The sequence below is a fragment of the Podarcis raffonei genome, chromosome 6 (assembly GCF_027172205.1).
Source record: "Podarcis raffonei isolate rPodRaf1 chromosome 6, rPodRaf1.pri, whole genome shotgun sequence".
Taxonomy (NCBI): domain Eukaryota; kingdom Metazoa; phylum Chordata; class Lepidosauria; order Squamata; family Lacertidae; genus Podarcis; species Podarcis raffonei.
Window position 1 is genome coordinate 42,295,896 of NC_070607.1, and position 20,198 is coordinate 42,316,093.

At 39.1% G+C, this 20,198-nt stretch overlaps 1 protein-coding gene across 1 annotated transcript in view; it reads left to right on the forward strand.

Moving 5' to 3' along the window:
• The window catches only part of USP24 (ubiquitin specific peptidase 24), a 72,583-nt gene that overhangs the window by 18,790 nt on the left and 33,595 nt on the right, over positions 1 to 20,198 (forward strand). The window contains exons 6-27 of the mRNA XM_053392315.1: positions 623 to 658; positions 1,943 to 2,008; positions 2,372 to 2,437; positions 3,622 to 3,696; positions 4,673 to 4,831; positions 5,548 to 5,662; positions 6,434 to 6,537; positions 9,094 to 9,201; positions 9,366 to 9,461; positions 9,555 to 9,716; positions 10,167 to 10,274; positions 11,916 to 12,065; positions 12,244 to 12,375; positions 12,721 to 12,832; positions 13,046 to 13,122; positions 13,795 to 13,935; positions 14,843 to 14,896; positions 15,511 to 15,626; positions 17,530 to 17,596; positions 19,036 to 19,146; positions 19,505 to 19,603; positions 19,679 to 19,849. Coding sequence (XP_053248290.1) covers positions 623 to 658; positions 1,943 to 2,008; positions 2,372 to 2,437; positions 3,622 to 3,696; positions 4,673 to 4,831; positions 5,548 to 5,662; positions 6,434 to 6,537; positions 9,094 to 9,201; positions 9,366 to 9,461; positions 9,555 to 9,716; positions 10,167 to 10,274; positions 11,916 to 12,065; positions 12,244 to 12,375; positions 12,721 to 12,832; positions 13,046 to 13,122; positions 13,795 to 13,935; positions 14,843 to 14,896; positions 15,511 to 15,626; positions 17,530 to 17,596; positions 19,036 to 19,146; positions 19,505 to 19,603; positions 19,679 to 19,849 — 2,325 coding nt within the window. The remainder of the gene's footprint in view (positions 1 to 622; positions 659 to 1,942; positions 2,009 to 2,371; positions 2,438 to 3,621; positions 3,697 to 4,672; positions 4,832 to 5,547; positions 5,663 to 6,433; positions 6,538 to 9,093; positions 9,202 to 9,365; positions 9,462 to 9,554; positions 9,717 to 10,166; positions 10,275 to 11,915; positions 12,066 to 12,243; positions 12,376 to 12,720; positions 12,833 to 13,045; positions 13,123 to 13,794; positions 13,936 to 14,842; positions 14,897 to 15,510; positions 15,627 to 17,529; positions 17,597 to 19,035; positions 19,147 to 19,504; positions 19,604 to 19,678; positions 19,850 to 20,198) is intronic.

Consider the following 20,198-nt stretch of genomic DNA (forward strand, 5'->3'; position numbering starts at 1 on the left):
ATTTCTGCTACTTTGACTATAATAAGGGTTTAATTACCACTCCAACCACAGTGCTCTCTTCTAGATCTTAGTGGTGACCGCACTGTAGCTGTGGTTTAGACTGTCGTATGGGTGTGATAATTTCCAGTCCTTTTAGATCTGAATAGTGGCTAAGGAAGTGATATAAGGAAGTGATAAATAGATAAATAAAAATTCGGTCATGAGACTTTTTATACACTTTTGCAGCATTGAGCTTATTGGTGCCAAAATATTACTTCTAATTTCATTCCTTAAAAAATAAAAAACCCTTCTACTCCATTATGGATTATAAATATAACTGATTCTGTGTCACCAACTCCATATCCTAATCTTGCCATAGAATCATAGACTCATAGACCATAATATATTATAATAGGTTAGGCAATGTTTGGGAAGTGGATAGTGCTAACTATCTCATCCAGAAATGTTATGTGCCTTATCTGAGCAGTTGTTGGCAGGCAGTGCATGTGTTGTATTTGCAGTGACCAGTCATGCGTGAAGTAGTCTAGAGCTCTAAATGAAACACACAGTTAAAACACCATTATTTTACAAAGTATCCTTGTGGGGGAAATGCTGCTAATTTGTTAACATCTCTGTTGGCTAGGAACCACATGGATGGCTAGTGGACTTAGTGAATAGGGTAAGTAAATTATAAAGCATTATTTATTCTGAACCATCTGCACATATAGGGCACTATAAAGACTCTCATTAAACAAAAATAAAACCAGTTCCTGGGGTGGGGTGGGGGATGAAAAGAGGATGAGAAGAATGACTGTGAAGCAATACAGTTAAAAATATTTAAGCTGAGATTAAGTTGGAAATAAGAGTGAAAGTGTTGGTCAAAAGACATACGGGGAAAATAAGATACATTTGAGGAAGGATCTGAAGTGGAAGAGTTAGCACCATGTCTATATTCAGGGAGATCACAAAAGAGAATGAATGGGTTGTAATTTAAAGCAAGAGGACTTCCGTCAGTGAAGGATGTTAGCACTGGAAGAATGAGGATCATATATAGGCATGTATTTTTAAATGATATCCAGTGGATGAATTTATAGTGGTACTGAAGGGAATGGGAAGTATTTGAAGGGAAATGAAGGGCGGATATCACTTGTACAATGGGAGAGGTGAATGTTTTTGTCAGCAGGATGAGTATTTTTAGCACCAAATATGAGGGAGAGGCTAGAGTTCTGTGGAGAGGCTTCCAAGGCTCATTTTGTATGTGTGTGCACACATGTGCATGTATGCAGCATTATTCTTGCAAAATGTTGATGTGTCAGTTTTCATCATTTAACTGGAGCTGTAATAGAGTAAGAAGAAATGTATGATGCATATGGAAAAACAGTTTTACCTCTGTTACCATTGTGAGCCAGTGTGGTGTAGTGGTTAAGAGCGGTGGACTTGTAATCTGGTGAACTGGGTTCGATTCCCCGCTCCTCCACATGCAGCTGCTGGGTGACCTTGGGCCAGTCACACTTCTCTGAAGTCTCTCAGCCCCACTCACCTCACAGAGTGTTTGTTGTGGGGGAGGAAGGGAAAGGAGAATGTTAGCCGCTTTGAGACTCCTTAGGGTAGTGATAAAGCGGGATATCAAATCCAAATCCAAACTCTTAAAGGGATTTGTCGTCAATTTACCTGTGAAATGCCATTGAACTGAGTGTTCTAGGTGAACTTCAGAAAAATATGAGTCTTTGACAGAGAGAACTGCACTAGTAGTTTTCCTATCCTCCTATGAGAATTGTTGTACCTTTACCTCCATTACTGAAATAGTAAAATCCTTAGACTCAGCATACCTTACTGATACACTTTCCTGTGGTGGACAACTGAAGGAAATGCTCATCTATTCATGCCTGTTTCTGAGATCTATCACACTACTTTTATTTATATAGTTCATGTCTTTGACGGTGTTGTTTGTATACTTATTTAGTTTGCAGAATTAGGTGGATTTTCTGCAATTCAGTCTAAGCTTCATTCAGAAGATATTGAACTTGGGGTAAGTTAAAATCCCGATCATTTCCCTTTATTTTATGAATCTTTTACAGTAGATGGCTCTTGTTCAATACTTACGAATTTTCTGTTGTTGTGGAACGGAAGTCTCGAGATGTGCTGGGTGAAGCAAACACAACTTCTAAAACTGTAGTGTGAATTGGTGTACTTCATTGCATAACCTTTAGGCTGTATTTGCTGCTGCTGTCAACAAGCAAAACTATACTAGCCATGTTCATCTGTCTCTTTTATCAAATACCATTCTCTTGTCTTAGCCGCATATGCTAGGGACCAGTTTGGGCATCCTCCGTGTGGTATTTGCCTCGGGTCTGTTCTGTGTATGTTCTTAAATGCTTTCTCTTTCTTCCAGGCAGTATCTTCTTTAGTTCAGCCTTTGGGGGTTTGTGCAGAGTATCTCAATTCTTCGGTAGTACAGGTAACGAACAGCACTTTCTCTTTAAAATTATGTACAATTAGTAACTTGCTCTGAGATTTTTTTAAATAAGTGAAACAAGTGTGGTTCATTGCCCTATGCCTTATGTTTGTTTTTCAGGTAATGCGTTTGCAAAATACTTATTTTGAAACTCATAATTTTATAATAATATAATAACACCAAATGATGCTCACATTAACATTGATGCTGTTATTGTTAAAAACAACAGTCAGTTTGGGATAACTCTAGATAATCTGCGAGATACCTTTATAGGACAGATTGGAGGTGGGCGGTTTGTGAGATCCAATTTGTATACTTAGAATTAAATAATTCTGAACCCTGGAATTTGTGTTTAGTGACAGAACCAAACTGAGTTTGCAGTCCTTCGACATAAAAGCCTACTCCTCCAGCAGTTGAATGGGGGAGGGGAGTCATTTTGCTGCCATTGTTAAACAATTGGGAGTTGGAAATCCTTGTTCTACTTTAACCCACCCAGAGCTCAATCAGTAGGTCCTAATCTAACATTTGCCACCCCAATATAGACTTGTATTTATTTTTACATTGGGAAGTATCTAACAGTCACATGTGAAAGTTGCTTGTGCAACTGATCTTTCTCCTCCTCCCTACAGACACTTAAAAAGCCTTTCTGGAGGACTTCATTGAACAGCATGGGCTGTTTACCTGGAAGGGGGGTGTTGTCTGAAACTGGACACAAAAACCTTGCTTCCTTTGCCCATTTTAGGGAGAGTTGCCTATGCCACAGCCCATAGGAAAGCCCTCCAGAGATGTTGTTCAGGGGTCTAAGGGGGGCGGGGGTGAAAAGATTGGTTGAGTGAGCAGTTTACCACTCAGGTGGATACAACACTTTATAATTAATTTGTTTGTTTCCTTACTTCACATATACTCACATCAAATTGGCTTACATCTATTTTAATTGTACCTAGTTTGTGTCAAATAATGGAACACTAGCATAAGTCTTGAGTTCTGAGCATAAGTGGAATATACTTTTACTCAGGGGAGAGTGGTTGCAATTTTTGTTTCCTGCACCACATTAAATCTCACTTGGGGAAACTTCCCTGATCTTCAGAAGGGTGCAGGAATAAAAGTTTTCCATTTCAAGAAAGCCCTTGGAGCAGGGAGATACATTTTCTCTTTAACATACAGAATGCCTGTTTCTTGTTTTATAGCCCATGCTGGATCCAGTAATTCATAATATGATTAAATATGTACAGAATGTTGAAGAGAAGGACCTGAAAGACAAGGTAAAACCTGATTTTTTGGATATGACCTACAACTTGAACTGCAATTTGAAAGTGTAAAACTGACATTCCGTTAGCTAATGCTGCTGCTCCCATGCTTAAAAGCATGTGTGTACTTAACTAATGCTTGGTGAAACACTTGTAATGACACTTGACAAATAATCAGCATTAGAAGATTTAGCCATTGATACTGTCAGCTGCAGTGTGCTTAGTACACACTTTCCTTTATAAAGTAATTTGTTCTATATTTATGATTTATTTAGAACATGTTTACCCAGCTCTTCAGCTGGGTTACTTACATGCAGTCAGTTAATACAGGAAAGTGCCTTCCTACAGACTTACAGTCTAAAACACATGATGCACAAGAAAGAAGGGCTTGGAAAGGAAGAAGAAACTCAGGATACCCATTTAAAAAATAAATAATAATTTCTATAATGACAACATGGAATAGAATTGTTCAGGGACAGGAAGAGCTCGATAAAGCAAGTATTTTAGTGGAGCTGGTAGAGTGGCCCTGCTAGAATGGTTGCTTCCGTGTAGCAGTCTACATCAGGCATAGGCAATCTCGGCCCTCCAGATGTTTTGGGCTACAACTCCCATCATCCCTGACTACTGGTCCTGTTAGCTAGGGATGATGGGAGTTGTAGTCCGAAAACATCTGGAGGGCGAAGTTTGCCTGTGCCTGGTCTACATCCACAATAGTTGCAAATCTGCACTCTTTGTTTTAGGAGGCTGGAATCTTGTATAGCTATTGCTTTTTCAAAGCTTGTTTGATAGACAATGCAAAACTAAAAAAAACTTAATAACTTTTGCCCAAAAAATGCTCAACAACTTTTGTGTCCGGATTTTCACCTTTTGAAATATGGGAGCCCTACCTGTACAGTTTCAAAGGCTGCCTGAACTTAGGTGGTATCTTCCTTGCTGCTTGAATTCTTCTCTGAGATCTCTAAAAAGCGCTCATAATTATTATGTTTTGCAGAGGCTGGTCAGTATCCCTGAACTCTTGTCTGCCATCAAGCTCCTTTGCATGCGATTCCAGCCTGACTTGGTAACAGTCGTAGATGACCTGCGCTTAGATATCCTGTTGCGTATGCTGAAATCGCCACACTTCAGTGCAAAAATGAACTCTCTCAAAGAAGTAAGTTTGCTATGCTAAAATCTTCAACTGATTAGATTGACATTCACAATCGGGTATTTTCAACTTTCACAGATCTAGGACACATTTTTATCCCAAACACTCATTTGGCGATCATTTTATTGATCTTTTACCATATATGTGCATGGTGGTAGTGCTCCTCTTGCAAGCCACCTTAAATCAGGCTGCAGCCCACGAATGGGTCCCGATCCAGTAGTTAAAGGCTAGTTCTCTAGCTCATATTAACCGTAACAACTTAATGATAACCATTGCTGATTTGGATCATAAAGCTTTCAAAGAGAAAATTCAGAGGCATAGGAGGAATCAAAAGATTCTTAGATTCTATCCATGGCTATAAATCCATTTGAAGTTCACTTATGGAATAAGTGGCAAATATATCGTGTTAGTGTGCATTTAAAAGGCCTAATAAACTTTTCATGAGGCCATTGAAATATTAATGATTTTACAGAGCTGGGCACTGCTCAGTGCAGTAATGAAAAATAGAATATAGTTTTGCTTATTCCCTGGATCTTCAAGTATTTAGTGTTTCAGGCCTTGCAAACCTTCACAGTGAAGACACATATTTACAGCCCTCCCAAGAACCACCCATACATACAGCAACTGACTTTCAGGTTTATATATTTTATTGCCTACACACTTTGGCTATTGATATATCTAGTTGTTACAAATCCTCTGAATGACACTGTGTTAATTTTTAGGTAACAAAACTTATTGAAGACAGCACTGTATCCAAATCAGTAAAGAACGCAATAGATACAGATCGGTTATTAAACTGGCTAGTAGAAAACTCTGTTCTTTCAATTGCATTAGAAGGTAAGTTTTGAATATCCTGCTGCGTTTCTGAAATTCTTAAACAGAAAGAAAGTTGATATTGTGGTTGCAGTCAGAAGGAGTGCTAAACTATGTTTGGTATTAATGAAAGTGAGCCTTGTACTTGCATGCTGCCTCACTCCTCTTCCTCCAGGTTGGCTGCAAGGAAATGATGTGAAGCTTTCACTTACAAGATTAAAATAAATTCAGAATGTTGTCCAAACCCAGGCAAACTGTGGTTTATCTTAACAGTGGTCGATTGACACAAACCATAGTTTAGAAAGTTGGCTTGTTTCAATTAACCATTGTTAAGATGAAGTGTTGTTTGGCTTTGGATGATTAAAAAAACCGTGGTTAATACAAGATAGAAGCTAAAATTGTGTACTTTTTGCAGTACGAGAACAAAGTATATGAGCTAAGACTCGTAATGCTAAACCACAGCACTTTGTCTGAACCATTCATGTATCTGAATATTTTGGTGTAGATATTCAAAAGTTCATATTTTAGTGAGTCTTTCAAATTCTCTGGTATTTTTAGAAGTATCTTGGGTGCTACCAGCACCAATCCATCGGGTAAGAAAGGGCATTTTTAAAAATACTAAGGGCCTTAGTTGTGTAGTGAATGAGATGGAGAGGGTTGTTAGAAAACAGATCTTCATGTTACTGAAGCTCTTCTTAGTTGTTTTGAAGGAGTATATATTTTGTTATTACCATTTCAAAGACTTGATTAAGGCATTCCTTCTGGTTAGGCTCACTGTCCTGTTTCTTTCGCTAGGTAACATAGACCAAGCACAATATTGTGATCGTATAAAAGGAATTATTGAACTCCTGGGCAGCAAGTTATCATTAGATGAGCTGACAAAAATATGGAGAATACAGGTGAGGGTGTGCAGCAGTATGTCTCAGAGTTTGAAATTCTTTTGACAGCATTTGTGGAATGTCTTTTTCAGGTGCATGTATAAAGATCCCAAACCTATCCAAACTTAGCAGTTAATAATAGTGTGACTGATCATACGGTAGATATCCATGGAGATGGAGTATGTGTTATTCTACAGAATTAGGACTCATGGAAGGAAGTTGTGTTCGTGGATGCTAAATAGATGCATCAGTCCTAGGATTGGAAGGAGGCCAGTAGGTCATATTGTTAAACAACTTGCCCAAGGGAAGTTTGTTGCTTGTAATACAAACAACACCTCAATGAATTATTTTTTATTTTATTTTATTTTATTTTATTTGAAATCACATAAATATGCCACAAGCAGAGAGAAGGGTTTGTTTCAATGCATGCTTCTCAGTACTTTCCTAGCACCATATTAAGTCCTGACATCTTTATCTTGTGCTGTGACTTTCTCAAACCTCATAAGACATACCTTGTTCATGTCCTGCTGACCAGTAATCTGATTTAGGCAAGTTTCCAAGAAGATGCGTGACAACCACACTCTGATGCTATATGAGCAAGAAAGCAAACAGTATGCTGATCACATTTGCTGAGGCCCTGGAAAAAAATTACGCTTCTAGGTTCATCTCTTTTGTTTCTAGTTGTATCTCTCTTCAAATTCTGTGTGAAAGAGTGTGAAACATTGAGAGATGTATGAATTTTCTTTTTATCTTATTTTAGAACTGCTAGTTTTTTTAATTGCTTTGCTAAATTTGTTTGACACCCTCATACCTTTGCATTATCTGTACATTTTATTCAGTCCATCCATCCTCCCACACACCATTTCATTATTTGGTTACTTAGTTATTGCACTTTGATAAACAGAGCTCTAGTAATTCATTTATCTTCAAGGGCACTTCTGTCACTTTTCTTTTTTGCAGAAATGATGTTCATTCAAATTTCACATAAGTGTTGAAGGCTGCATGTTCTCTCCCTACCCTGCCTCCTCACTGCTTAATTGTAGTACTCTTATATGAAGCAACTATGTCAAATCTTCCTGTGCGCTGAATATTTTAAGAAACTATGGCCTGCTCTATACCTCAGTTTATGGTTATTCATAAATTTAAAGGAAAATTTCTGCATGAAAATTTCTGCTGGAAAATTTCTGGAGTGCAGAAATGTAATGAGCACAAGGACCACAACTCCAATTTACTTTATAACTAGATATGGGCGTCTTTAGAATATCCACACAGTGTTAAGCTTATAAATATGCAGTAGTCTGTAAAATGGTGACAAAGCTCTTTATTTCTGGCATTGTTGCAACAATGTGACGTACTTCTTCATTTATTTTGAGCACAGTCATTCTGCTGACAAACCTGTGACATGTTCTAAAAAAAGAGATCTTAAGGCTCTGTGTGTCTCTGAATATCACACATTATAGAATGTCTTTGTAGTCTATCCCTTTCCAGTACTGTAGGACATGGGTGGGTTGTGACTAAGGTGAGTTGCAGATCATTGCCACAGTGTAGCAGGGATGCAGGTTGAGTTGATGTACAAAGTTGTGATGTCCACTGCTTTTAAGCACACAATTTCCAGTATTCCAAATGGATGACTTCTGTGGTTCAATGTGTTTTCAGTCTCTCAACATTACATAGGATACTTATAACTAAGAATACTGCTACAATATTTTAAGGTGACTTCATTTCTTTAGATTTTGGCCATACGTTAACTTCAGTTGTATATGAGAACAAATAACATTTGCACACTGCCCATTCACAAGTATATTTATTGTTGCAATATGTAGCACCAAGAGTTTGGTTGATAAATTAGCAGCTCAGTATTCCATACAGTCTTCATATTTGCATTACCTTTAGAAGGTTTATTTCAAATACTGTACTAATCTGCATTCATATAAGGGCTGTTAGCACCTATGTTAGCAACTTCTTTTGATTTTGAACAAATCAGTTCAGCCTTCCTGAAGGATTGTGACTCCTTTCTGACATCGCTTGAGCATTTATTTCTGAAATTTTACCTTCCAAGGTTCTCAAAAGCACCATCTTAGAGATGAACGAATGATTCATCTTTATTTAATTATGTAGCAGTAGTTACACAATGCCTGCATTTCTACTGGTTCCATTAGCCTCCAGAGTACCCAGAGCCTGAAACAGAAAGCGCTTCTGAATTAGTAATCAGTTTACTCAATGACACACCTAGCAAATGGTATCTGCCCTTTACACTTAGAATAAAACCTTTCACAGAATACTAATACCTCCTTTGTTGTGTCCAAAACCTGAACGTAAAACCACAAAGTTGTCAGTGTGGTATTTCTTGCAGTCTCTAAGATGGGGCTACAGACTTCCTCATTCTTGCTTGATAATACACAGTGTGAACCTAAGCATGTTTAATCAGAAACATCTATGTTTTCAGTGGGGTTTACTCCAGGGTGAGAATGCCTAAGATTCCAGATTTTCTGTTTAATATACATCTATGATCATTTTTTCAAGTTCACCTTTTTTCATAGCTGTCTCCTTACTGTTGTTTTTCTCTCCTCTTTAAAGTCAGGACAGCCGTCAACTGTAATAGAGAACATCCACACCATTATTGCAGCAGCTGCTGTCAAGTTCAGCTCAGACCAGCTCAATCATCTCTTTGTCCTTATTCAGAAGGTGAGGCAACTACAGCAAGAAACTGAAATATATATTTTGAAGTCTGTTTGGATCTAAAGATCATAATATGGATAACCAAAGCTTGGCCCAGTTGAAACTCAAATTGTTTTTTGTTTGTTGTTTTGTCTTTATTCATTCCCCCCCCCTTCCCTCCCCTTTTGTAGAGTTGGGAATCTGAGAGTGATAGAGTGAGACAGAAGCTGCTAAGCTTGATAGGACGTATTGGTCGGGAAGCACGTGTAGAGACAACCACTGGAAAGGCATGAGTAATAAATTCCACTTTTAAGAATTAACATGGAGGCTAACTTCAGTAATGAATGTTGATATTTATCTCTGTGTGTATATCCTTGTAGGTTCTTGAGGTTCTCTGGGAGTTGGCTCATCTTCCAACATTGCCCAGCAGTTTGATTCAACAAGCCTTGGAGGAGCATTTGACAATCCTTAGTGATGCATATGCGGTGAAGGAGGCAATAAAAAGAAGCTACATCATCAAATGCATAGAAGACATCAAGAGGGTTAGTTTGCCCTATCTCTCAGAATGTATATTCCGCGCACCCCACCCCCAAATCATCTAGATATAACTTTATTTGATTAGAAATGTTACAGAACTTGAAGCTTGCACATTCATTAGTTCTCAAGTTTCACAGGATGCCTTGAAAAAGGAGAGTGTGTGTATCAGTTTGCTTCTTGTGAGAGTCATAGCCAGTATCTTGCCTTTGTTTCTGCCAAAAGGAGTGACTGTTTGCTGTGGGGAAGCTGCAAGAATGAAATTTGCAAATAGATCCACGTGTCCTTCACAATGTAATCTATATATATTACATAGAGAACTAAATATTGGATTTTGTGAAATTGAGGGAAAGCTATAGTACAGACTACAAAAGTAATCTAGAATGGGGAATAAAACTTGGAATGTTTATGCAGTCATTGTTACTAAGCATATCTATTACTGTACCTTCTCCTAATAGTCATCCCAACATAATAATCCTCAGTTTGTGTGGGTGGTACCAGCTTTACGTCAGCTCCATGAAATCACACGCTCATTTATTAAGCAGACCTACCAAAAGCAAGATAAGGTAAGATAATTTTTGAGACAAAATTGTGTCTTGTGTGGATTGATATGATCAGGAGGGGGAAATATCAGGCGGGAATGAATCTAAAAAATGGGATACGTTCAGGGACAACATTGAATACTGAGGGTTTGGATACTTGGGACCTGAAAATGTTTGTTATTTCAGTGTATAGATCAGTGATTCCCAGCCTTTACAAATTTGAGGACCACTTTTTAACCTCAATTTTTTTTGCAGGCCCTAGCATACAAATTGTTGTAATTTTAGGCTCTATTAATTGAGAAAACACTATTATGTACTCAATACAGCATGCAACTCACTCTCTCAAGCTAGATTTTAAAGAAGGGGGGAATGTGTAAAAGAGGGGGGGGGAATGTGTTTCTTTGGGTGGTCTTAAGAGCTGTCAGCAGTAGGATCTCCCAGAAATACCGTATTTTTCGTCCTATAGGGTGCACCGGCCCATAGAACGCACCTCGTTTGGGGGGGAATGAATAAAAAAAAATTATTCCCCCCCCCCAGCCGCGGCTGCAGTCTGCAAGCCTTGTGAGCCCGCAGGAACTCCCGCCACTTCAGCAAAAGCCTGCATTCGCCCCATACGACGCACACACATTTCCCCTTCATTTTTGGAGGGGGAAAAGTACGTCCTATGGGGCAAAAAATACGGTAGCTATTTCCCACTATTCAGATTGTGTCCAAATATTTGGTCTGGTGTAACTCACAAGTTCACATACCATGTTGTAAACTCTGGCATGGTCAGATATATTAGTTCTGATTAAAGATGTTCTTCTGACTCTCTTTTTCCCCCCGCAATAAAGGCTGTCTTATATTGATCCGCTCTTCCTCAGACCCTGCCCTCCATCATCAGGATCTTCCATTATTTCCCATTTTATCTTTGTATCCCCCTCTCCTCCTAACATTTTTTAAAAGAGTCATCCTTTAGAAAGCTTGTATCAGACTCTAGCCTTACTTATTTTGTTGATCCAGATAATTATGATTTAATTAGGGTTTTTCAGCTCTGCATCAATACTTTATACTTGTAAGGTTACCCTGTGTTTTATCCTTTTAACCTTATTAAACTTTACTTGTGTAATTCTTGATTAAATTCTACTAAGTAGAGGAAACGTATTGGCTGACACTGTGGGCCTAAAGCCTCATCCTTGAATCCAAAATTTTCTTTGTATTTAGCCTCCCTCTTCCTAACTTTCTCGCTTTAATATGGCACCTGTGGTGTAGGGAACTGATGTGAAAAACAGCTATCAAACCCTGGGTCTGCTACATAGAAATCAGACTTAGACTTCCTCTTTGAACAAAGCAATCGCTGTCACAAGGCCATGCCGTATTAGTGTCATTCTTAATGCTAAGTATTCATAGTAAGTTCAGATTTGGCTTTGGAAACGAAAGCGCACGATTTTGTGCTGTGTTAACTGAAGTATGTATTTGAAGTGCTTAGTACTTCCTTCTGCACGACTGGTGTCATGACTGGAAACTGTGGTGAATGAGGATAGAAATTATGAGACTTTTGAGGCCCTGATTGAATAGATGGCCAGGGGGGTGCAGCGAGGGAAACTTGTATTCGAGCCTTGAAAGTCTTAATTGCGCATGTTGTAATGCTCTGCTTAACACATCTTTTCCAATACTTCTGCCAAGAGCATTATTCAGGATCTGAAGAAAAACTTTGAAATAGTGAAGCTTGTGACCAGCAGCTTAATAGCATGCCACCGATTGGCCGCATCCGTGGCAGGTCCTGGGGGCCTGTCAGGAGCAACCTTAGTGGATTGCCGATACACGTACCGGGAGGTAAGCAAGCAAACTTGTGGCGTTCAAACCAGATCATTTGGGGGTAGCCCTGTATAGAAGCAACTTGTCTCTTTACTGAGGCAGCGAGCTTGAATCTCTCAAACCTCAAATTTGCAAAATGTTTCATAAAGGTCTGTTCGGAAATGTTAATTGCAGTTTGTGTTTGCTTCCTTTTCAGTACTTGGAGGCACATCTCAAATTTCTGGCATTTTTTCTCCAAGAGGCTACACTTTACTTAGGATGGAATCGTGCTCGGGAAATCTGGGAATGCCTTGTGACAGGCCAAGATGTTTGTGAACTAGATCGAGAGGTGAGATGCTGTCCTTGGAATAAATGTAGCACTAATTTACTTGGAAACAATGTATCCTAAAGATGATCTGGGGCTAAAATCAAAACACACTGGGAAAACAAAATTGTTTCACAAATCTGTAGAAAAATAAGGTGCTCTTATGAATGTTTGAGGGGCTATCGGGAGTAGACAAAAATTACTTTTAATTCTCAATCATACGGATACTAGAGTTTTCTTAAATTGTTCGCAATCCTCAATGAAATTCTGGTGTGTGGAGTAAACCATAGTATGGCGGATATTTTAGAGCAATGTAAAATATATCATTTAAAAACAGAATGTGAACCATAGTGTAAACTCTTTTCACAGATGTGCTTTGAATGGTTTACAAAGGGGCAGCACGATCTCGAGAGTGATGTGCAGCAGCAGCTTTTTAAAGAAAAAATTCTTAAATTGGAATCTTATGAAATCACTATGAATGGTATGTAAGTATTTTTGTTTTATCAGCCTTTTGTATAATACTCAGATATCTTAGAATAAAATTTGGGGGGCTTGATAACGGCTGAAGATTGCAAACAGCTTCAGAGACTAATGAAGTCAGACTTTAAAGCTTTTATTTTGCATGAGTAATGTTTCTGTGTTTGTTTAAATGAAAATAGCAGAATTCCTTTAAAATGTTAATTTTTAAAAACAGGTTTTGGTTTGTTTAAGACCTTTTTTGAAAATGTGAACCTCTGTGATCATCGATTGAAACGTCAAGGAACTCAGCTGGTAAGCAGCTTTCTATAAACTTGACCCAGTGCAGTTCATAGGTCACAGCTGGGAAGTTTATTTGGAAAATAGTGTGCGCTATAAAATAGTGACCATTGGGAAGTGGCAGTTAGAATGTGGCTCTTCAAAGCTATAGTTACGGATTTTCCCTGACATTACTGGGATTTCAAAGGCGGAATTGACATCCAGGGGAATTTCTGAAAGGCAGCACTTTGTCCTGGATCTTAGGCAAGTCAATAAAAAAAATCATGTTTTTCCCCTAACAAAAGCTCAACAATTTTGGGGGTTCCTATAAATAATCTCAACAATTTTGGGGTGCCCTGGTTTTTACTTTTTGAAATACGGCAACCCTACTATAGTACATTAATTTGTCCTAAGTCAGGATTAGCTTTAGGGCTTAGATCAGTTTTCTTTAACTTACTCATACGAAACAGTCCATGAGCACAGTTAAATTCTTTGCTTTTACGTGCTTGGGAGGGAGGGGCTTTTTCTAGGATTAACCAACATAATTAGAGGAGTCCTTATTTGTACTAATATTACTATTGCTTGTAATTAATAATAGTATCTTCAGTTTATGATAGGATAAAGCTCTGCAACATGTGAAATATTTCAATAGTGTACTCTAATCTGGTTGCTAACAACCTTAGTCTCTCTCTCTCTTATTTTGTCTAGCATGTAGAAAAACTGGAATTAATAGGAATGGATTTTATTTGGAAGATCGCAATGGAGTCACCTGATGAAGAAATAGCGAATGAAGCTATTCAGCTAATAATAAACTATAGTTACATCAATCTAAATCCAAGACTAAAGAAGGTAACAACTCTGAATTGTTTTGGTGGCTGTACTTGTCCCAGAAGATGAGATGTAGGCTGCCTTCAGACAATCCTAACCCAGCGTTCGGCATCTGTGTTAAAAGAACACGTGAGAGTAGGCAGTGAAGACTAACTCCCTGTGGGCACCCCATCCTAATTGCTCTCCATGACTTGGAGGGATAGCTGTTTCTGCAGTGAAGAGCCTGCTCTATTTATGTGGGTTCCTCGTGTGATTTTCAAGGATTCTAAATCTCACAGGTTGCCAAAATGAGTAGAGCAGGCTCTCTGCTGCAGAAGAAGTTACTCCTCCAGCTCAAGGAGGGTGACAAGGCTGGGGAGTCAGAGGTTGTGTCCCTGTCCTCACTCTTCCACAAATGTAGAATGCCTCAGTATTGCCCCTGAAATGTGCAATCCCACCTCTTCCTTTGCATGCACAGTGGAAAGAGATCAGTAGCTTCCACTTGTTGACAATTGATAGTTTGCTGCATTTGTATGAAACTACAAACTATTAGCTTGTCACTGATTCGAAGTTGAAGTTAACTTGTCACTGATTGAAGTTAAATTGTCACTGATTTGAAGTTGAACTTCTTTCTCTGCATCTGCATGCTTCTTTGCACAGGAAGGAAGAGGGAAGGGGAAGAGATTGTGTGTGTGTGAGTGTGTGTGTGTGTGTGTGTGAGTGTGCTTACTGCTGTTCATTCATAATGGCAAGCCATGGTTTTGGTTGTCTGAATAGAGACATGGACCGTGTACGTTTTTGTATTACCAACACTCTTTCTCCTATCCATGCTCATGCTTACATTCAGTAATATGTGTATAGTAGCAGTTCTCTGTATGTACTCTTGCTCTCTCTGCACGTGTGTGAATTAATGTTTTTAATATAGTTTAACACTTTTCATTCTTTTCAGGATTCAGTGTCACTCCATAAGAAATTCATTGCGGATTGTTATACAAGATTAGAAGTAAGTGTCAATCTTTTTAAAAAAAATATGTCCTGTTGTATTTTTCATTCTTACATAATTGTAAACTAATTTCCAGCATTCCACCTTGTACTGTACAGAAAGCTCTTCCTCAGCTGGAGTAATGGAGCAGCCACCATGTTGGGTTATATCCACTAATTATCTGGGGCAGCAGGGAACTGCATGGTAGACTTGTGACCCTAGACAACTCCAGTTCTTTTCCTGTCTTTGCCCGGGACACTGAACGTTCTCCCACCTTTGACCCAAGTAGAGTTATTCTTTTTTTTGGAATTGTATTTACCAGCTCTCTCTTGCCATTGTTGGAACTGAAGCCAGGAGGCTAGAGTCAGAGATCTTTGACCTGTTTCCTTGCCTTGGGTATAACCCTCAAACATCTTAACTAGATAGAGTTAAGATACAGGGAGTAGCCAGTGCTCCTTTCTTGAATATCATTAAAATGAAGGTTTGTAGAGATGTCTGCCTGTTATGCCTTGGCGCTAGCAAATTACTTTGCAGATAAAAGGCAAAGTTTAGGTTCTCAATGCTGAATACGTTGCCGCACCATTACGTTTCCTTCCTTGCAATCCAGAAATAGCACAATGTTTCTTTCATTCTAGGCAGCCAGTTCAGCACTTGGTGGTCCAACGCTGACACATGCTGTCACAAGAGCTACCAAAATGCTAACAGCAACTGCAATGCCTACTGTGGCAACATCGGTACAGTCTCCATACAGGTGAGGTTTTGGTTTAGGAATAGATAAATATGATCTATGTTGGTTTGTTCTAGATAACCATAATTTAGACTGGGAATGTGCTGAAGGCTCACACCTTCATTCAGTTTCAAGTTTTCCATAACCATGCCTTGCTAAGATGTGCAAAACCATGGTATGAAATCCTCTTTAAACCATGCTAATCTGGTTAACTGTAACCACAGTTTGCCCAGCTTGCTTGTGTTAAAAGAAACCTCAGTAATGAGGAGTCTTATATCTCACATTCCTGATCCACTAAACTTTAGAATGTTACATCTGAACCAGGTATTCTTGTCTGTGTGTGAAATGGATATGGGCCGAAGAAACTACTGAAATTAGAACTGGCACCCACAGCTTCATCATACATAAACACTTTACAAAGGATAGGTTTATTCAATGTATTTGTCCCCACAAATGAATGTTTCTGGTTTTTTGTTTTTGTTTTTAAATACATTGCAATAGGATTCACTGCAGAAGGTAGTTGCCAGAAGGGTGATGCAAGTTTCTGGTTACAAAAAGAAGTGTTGAATAAACACTTTTTTAAGGTTTGCTCAACTTATGCTGGCCTGTGATGAGAAGGAAAATAATACAACACAGCACAATACAATATACCCTAAGTTTACCTTTTGGAAAATCAAATGGTGCTCTGTTCCGATTCCAGAAAAGAAGTGTAGTAATCTTGGAACAAATAATGTGCACTTCCATTAAATTGATTTGGACAGGTGCTTAAAGAAGATCAAAGTTGGTACTAGTGGTATTTCTCGGGGGATGTACAACAGCATAGTAGTCATTTATGCAAGTGGGAGAAGTCTACAGTGAGGCTGCAGTTTACCAGAAACAGCACTGTAAAAATTTTAAATCTAAATGTTTTCTGTTGCTGATGTGGCTTCTACTGCTGTTTGGTCTCATCTGTATTTTTATTTGTAAGCTGCCTTGAGTTTACTGTTACCACGGAAAGGTGTGAGATATAAATACATTAAATAAATAAATAAATAAATAAATAAATAAATAAATAAATAAATAAATAAGTAAGTAAGTAAGTAAGTAAGTAAGTAAGTAAGTAAGTAAGTAGAAAGATGAATTGGCCCAGGAATACAGCCAAGTGCAGAAGCTGTTGCTATTTCCCTAAAGCACTGACCACATTCCCCCTGGCCCTGAGGGGAAGGAGGGCAAATTGGAGTTATAAATAGCATCAAAAACTACGGTAATTTGTAGCGCTGTCTTGCTATTGGCTCTTCTCTCACACCTTCTTCCCCGCTAACATTTCTTTAAAATGTATGTTGTACCTCACTTTCTAAGCCTTTTTCAGGTGAAATAATAAAGTGTGTTGCCAGGTTTATCTTGAATTATGTGAGCCCCAAATAACAAAAGTTTAGGAAAAACTGGACTGAATGTACTACTTATACTCCTTCATTCTTTTCTTTTGCTAGGCAAAACTAGGGTTGGAAGTATGTGTTAAGGATGATTTTTTTCCTCCTTGCTGCCACCGCCACCGGTACTTCACCACTAACCTGTGGTTATTTGGAATGCATAATATGATATGACCCAGTTCAGGAATTTCTCTGGCTCTGCTTCACTTCATTGTGTAATGTGGAGCAGGTATAGCAAAACAGTGTGAAGATATCACATCACACTTCCTCTTTTTTAAATCAAATGTTACTGAGGTGATGGTGGGGAGGAGTGAATAAATCTAACTCCTTGACTGTTGCCACCTTGAAACTTAGTTCCAGCTTCTGCATACTCCTTGATAGTGAGAAATTTGTTTGGGCCACCTATCAGATAGTGGACACATGGCAGTGTTGGTGGCTTTTGTCAGGCTGGTAGGTATTTTCAAGGAGCTCAACTGAGGTCTCACCCAACTGCCATTTATTTTGATTGCAATCTCCAGGTCAACGAAGCTTGTAATAATTGAGAGACTGCTGCTGTTGGCAGAACGCTACGTCATCACTATAGAGGTAAAAAAAAGAAATTTTGGCACCCATGTCCCTTTAGTTTGAGTAGCCCAGTAAGTGCAATGCTAAGTTTAGGCTTCAAATTCTCCTATTGTTGTTGTTGTTCTTCTTATTATTATTATTTATTGAATTTATATACCGCCCTATCTTCTTCTTTAGCGATCACTCGTAGCCGAGTAAGATTGTCTTCCATAAACGCGGTTTTAACAATGAGTCCGTAAGTGACTGTGGAGGCCCATTCTGGACCCACACATCCTTCCACAGTGGGGACATTGGTTCCCAGGTGGGAATTGATCACAATGTGGATTTGCCAAGCGTGCCTTCCTCTCAGCACATTTCTCCCTTGCATCCTGAGTTCGAGTGTCTTCCAAAGTCCATGACACCTTTGGTAAATGCTGTTCTCCAACTGGAGCACTCGCAGGCCAGTGTTTCCCAGTTGTCGGTGTTTATACTACATTTTTTGAGATTTGCCTTGAGACCTGAAGATCTCAAGGTGGTTTACAAAATAAAATCAAAATATAAAACCACAAATACATATTCAGAATAAAAACAACCATCCAATAACACACACATAGACTCATTGTTTAAGCAAGCAAGTTTCTATTACCTTTGGGCCACATCAGAGAGTGAGGAGGGTGAGAACCAACGCAGAACTGGATTGAAAAGGCTACAGTTTTATTAGTGGTGGCTACTTTTGTATTTGGCTGAACTGGGCAGGGCAAGTGATCTAGTGAACTGGTCCTGGAGCCCCAGTCTCTCAAGTTTTGGGAAGAAATTTATACCTTGGAAGGTGACTAAGAAGTCCTAATAATAATAATAACAACAACTACTACAACCCGTTAACAGCCCACTGCAACAACAGTAGCTTGCAGTGATTGGATCCTGCTCCATGATCATGGGCCCTGCTTACTACCCAAGTGAATGAGAACACTGAGCTTTACCTGAAATTGGGACTCCTTTGAGTGACCTAGGAGCAGGATGGAGAGAAGATCTCCATTCTGGACCACTGCAACCCTCTCCACCCACAGGCCATGCGGCACCAAGCTGACTCGCTGAAGAACAAGACCCATGAACAGTGCAGTGGCAAAAGCATGGACTTGGAGCTGCATGGCCTCTACACTGACAGGCAGTGGCTCTTCATGATTTCATAGCAGGAGCATTCCCAGCCCCAGCTGGAGCTTCTGGGAATTAAACCAGAGACCTTCTGCATACAAAGCAGATGTTCTGCCACTGAGTCCCAGCCAGCATGGGCAGCAATGATGATGTCCAAAATATCTGGCGCACACCAGGTTGGGGAAGGCTTTGCTGTATAATGGACGGATCATTGTGACAGCTAAAACACAGATAAAAATGTTCAGTTGATCAGCTTACGCCAGTTTTCATTTTAAATTGTTCCTTGATCATTTGTGTCAAAGGTCATTTTTACCACTTTCTTTCCATAGGACCTTTACTCCGTTCCACGTACTATTCTACCTCACGGTGCCTCCTTTCATGGACATCTTTTAACGCTTAATGTTATGTATGAATCTACCAAAGATACCTTTACAGTAGAGGTATGCTCTTGCAATTTTAGTGCATTTTAAAATACTTATATTTAAGGTGTGGAAATTCTCAGCAAAAAGGGAGTTGAGTGTTGATGCAAAGCGGGGGTCAGCAAACTTTTTCAGCAGGGGACCGGTCCGCTGTCCCTCAGACCTTGTGGGAGGCCGGGCTTCATTTTTTGAAGAAAAAAATGAAGAAATTCCTATGCCCCACAAATAACCCAGAGATGCATTTGTCAAGGTTATGCTGAGTAAATGGGGCTTGCAGGATAATGTGGGAAAGTTTCCCTTATGGGTCACTGGTTTCTGTCTAATAATACTTCCTAGAACTGAGAACATGAATGAACTAACTTCCACTTCATTTTTGCAGGCTCATAGCAATGAGATCATAGGGAGTGTCAGATGGAAGATAGCAAAGCTGTTGAATGCTCCTGTGGAAAACATACAGATATTTGCAAATGACAGCTTGGTATGTTAGGATGGTTTTATCAGTATTCTAGATGTGTACGGTTTGCAGAAGCTAAGAAAAGATATTGTATTTCAGCTAACAGTGAATAAAGATCAAAAGCTACTTCACCAGTTGGGCTTTTCGGAAGAACAAGCACTTACAGTAAAGACATCAGGAAGTGGAACCCCATCAGCAAGCTCTGCTGATTCCTCCACTAGCTCCAGCAACAGCAGCAATGTCTTCAGTTCATCATATGCAATGGAACAGGTACAACATGGGGGGAGTAAATATAGATTTCACACACAAAAAGACACTTTTTCATTAATTAAGTTGGTTTCATTTCACTTTAAAAAAATGCTTTCCAGTATCTTCCATTTCTCTGTACCCTGCATTGGTCAGTCGTGATTCAAATCTTTATAAAATTAGTTTGTCAGAATTTTAAAATCAGTTGAAAATAAACTGAAGTGAGCTAGTGCTACATGCAGTTACTACACTGATCCTGCACTTTTTCCCAGTTGAATTGAGATGCTTGATAAATCCAGCAGGAACTGCTAGCACACCTTTCTCATCTGATTTTGATGAACACAGGATTTCAGTGATCATTTCAGAAATGAAT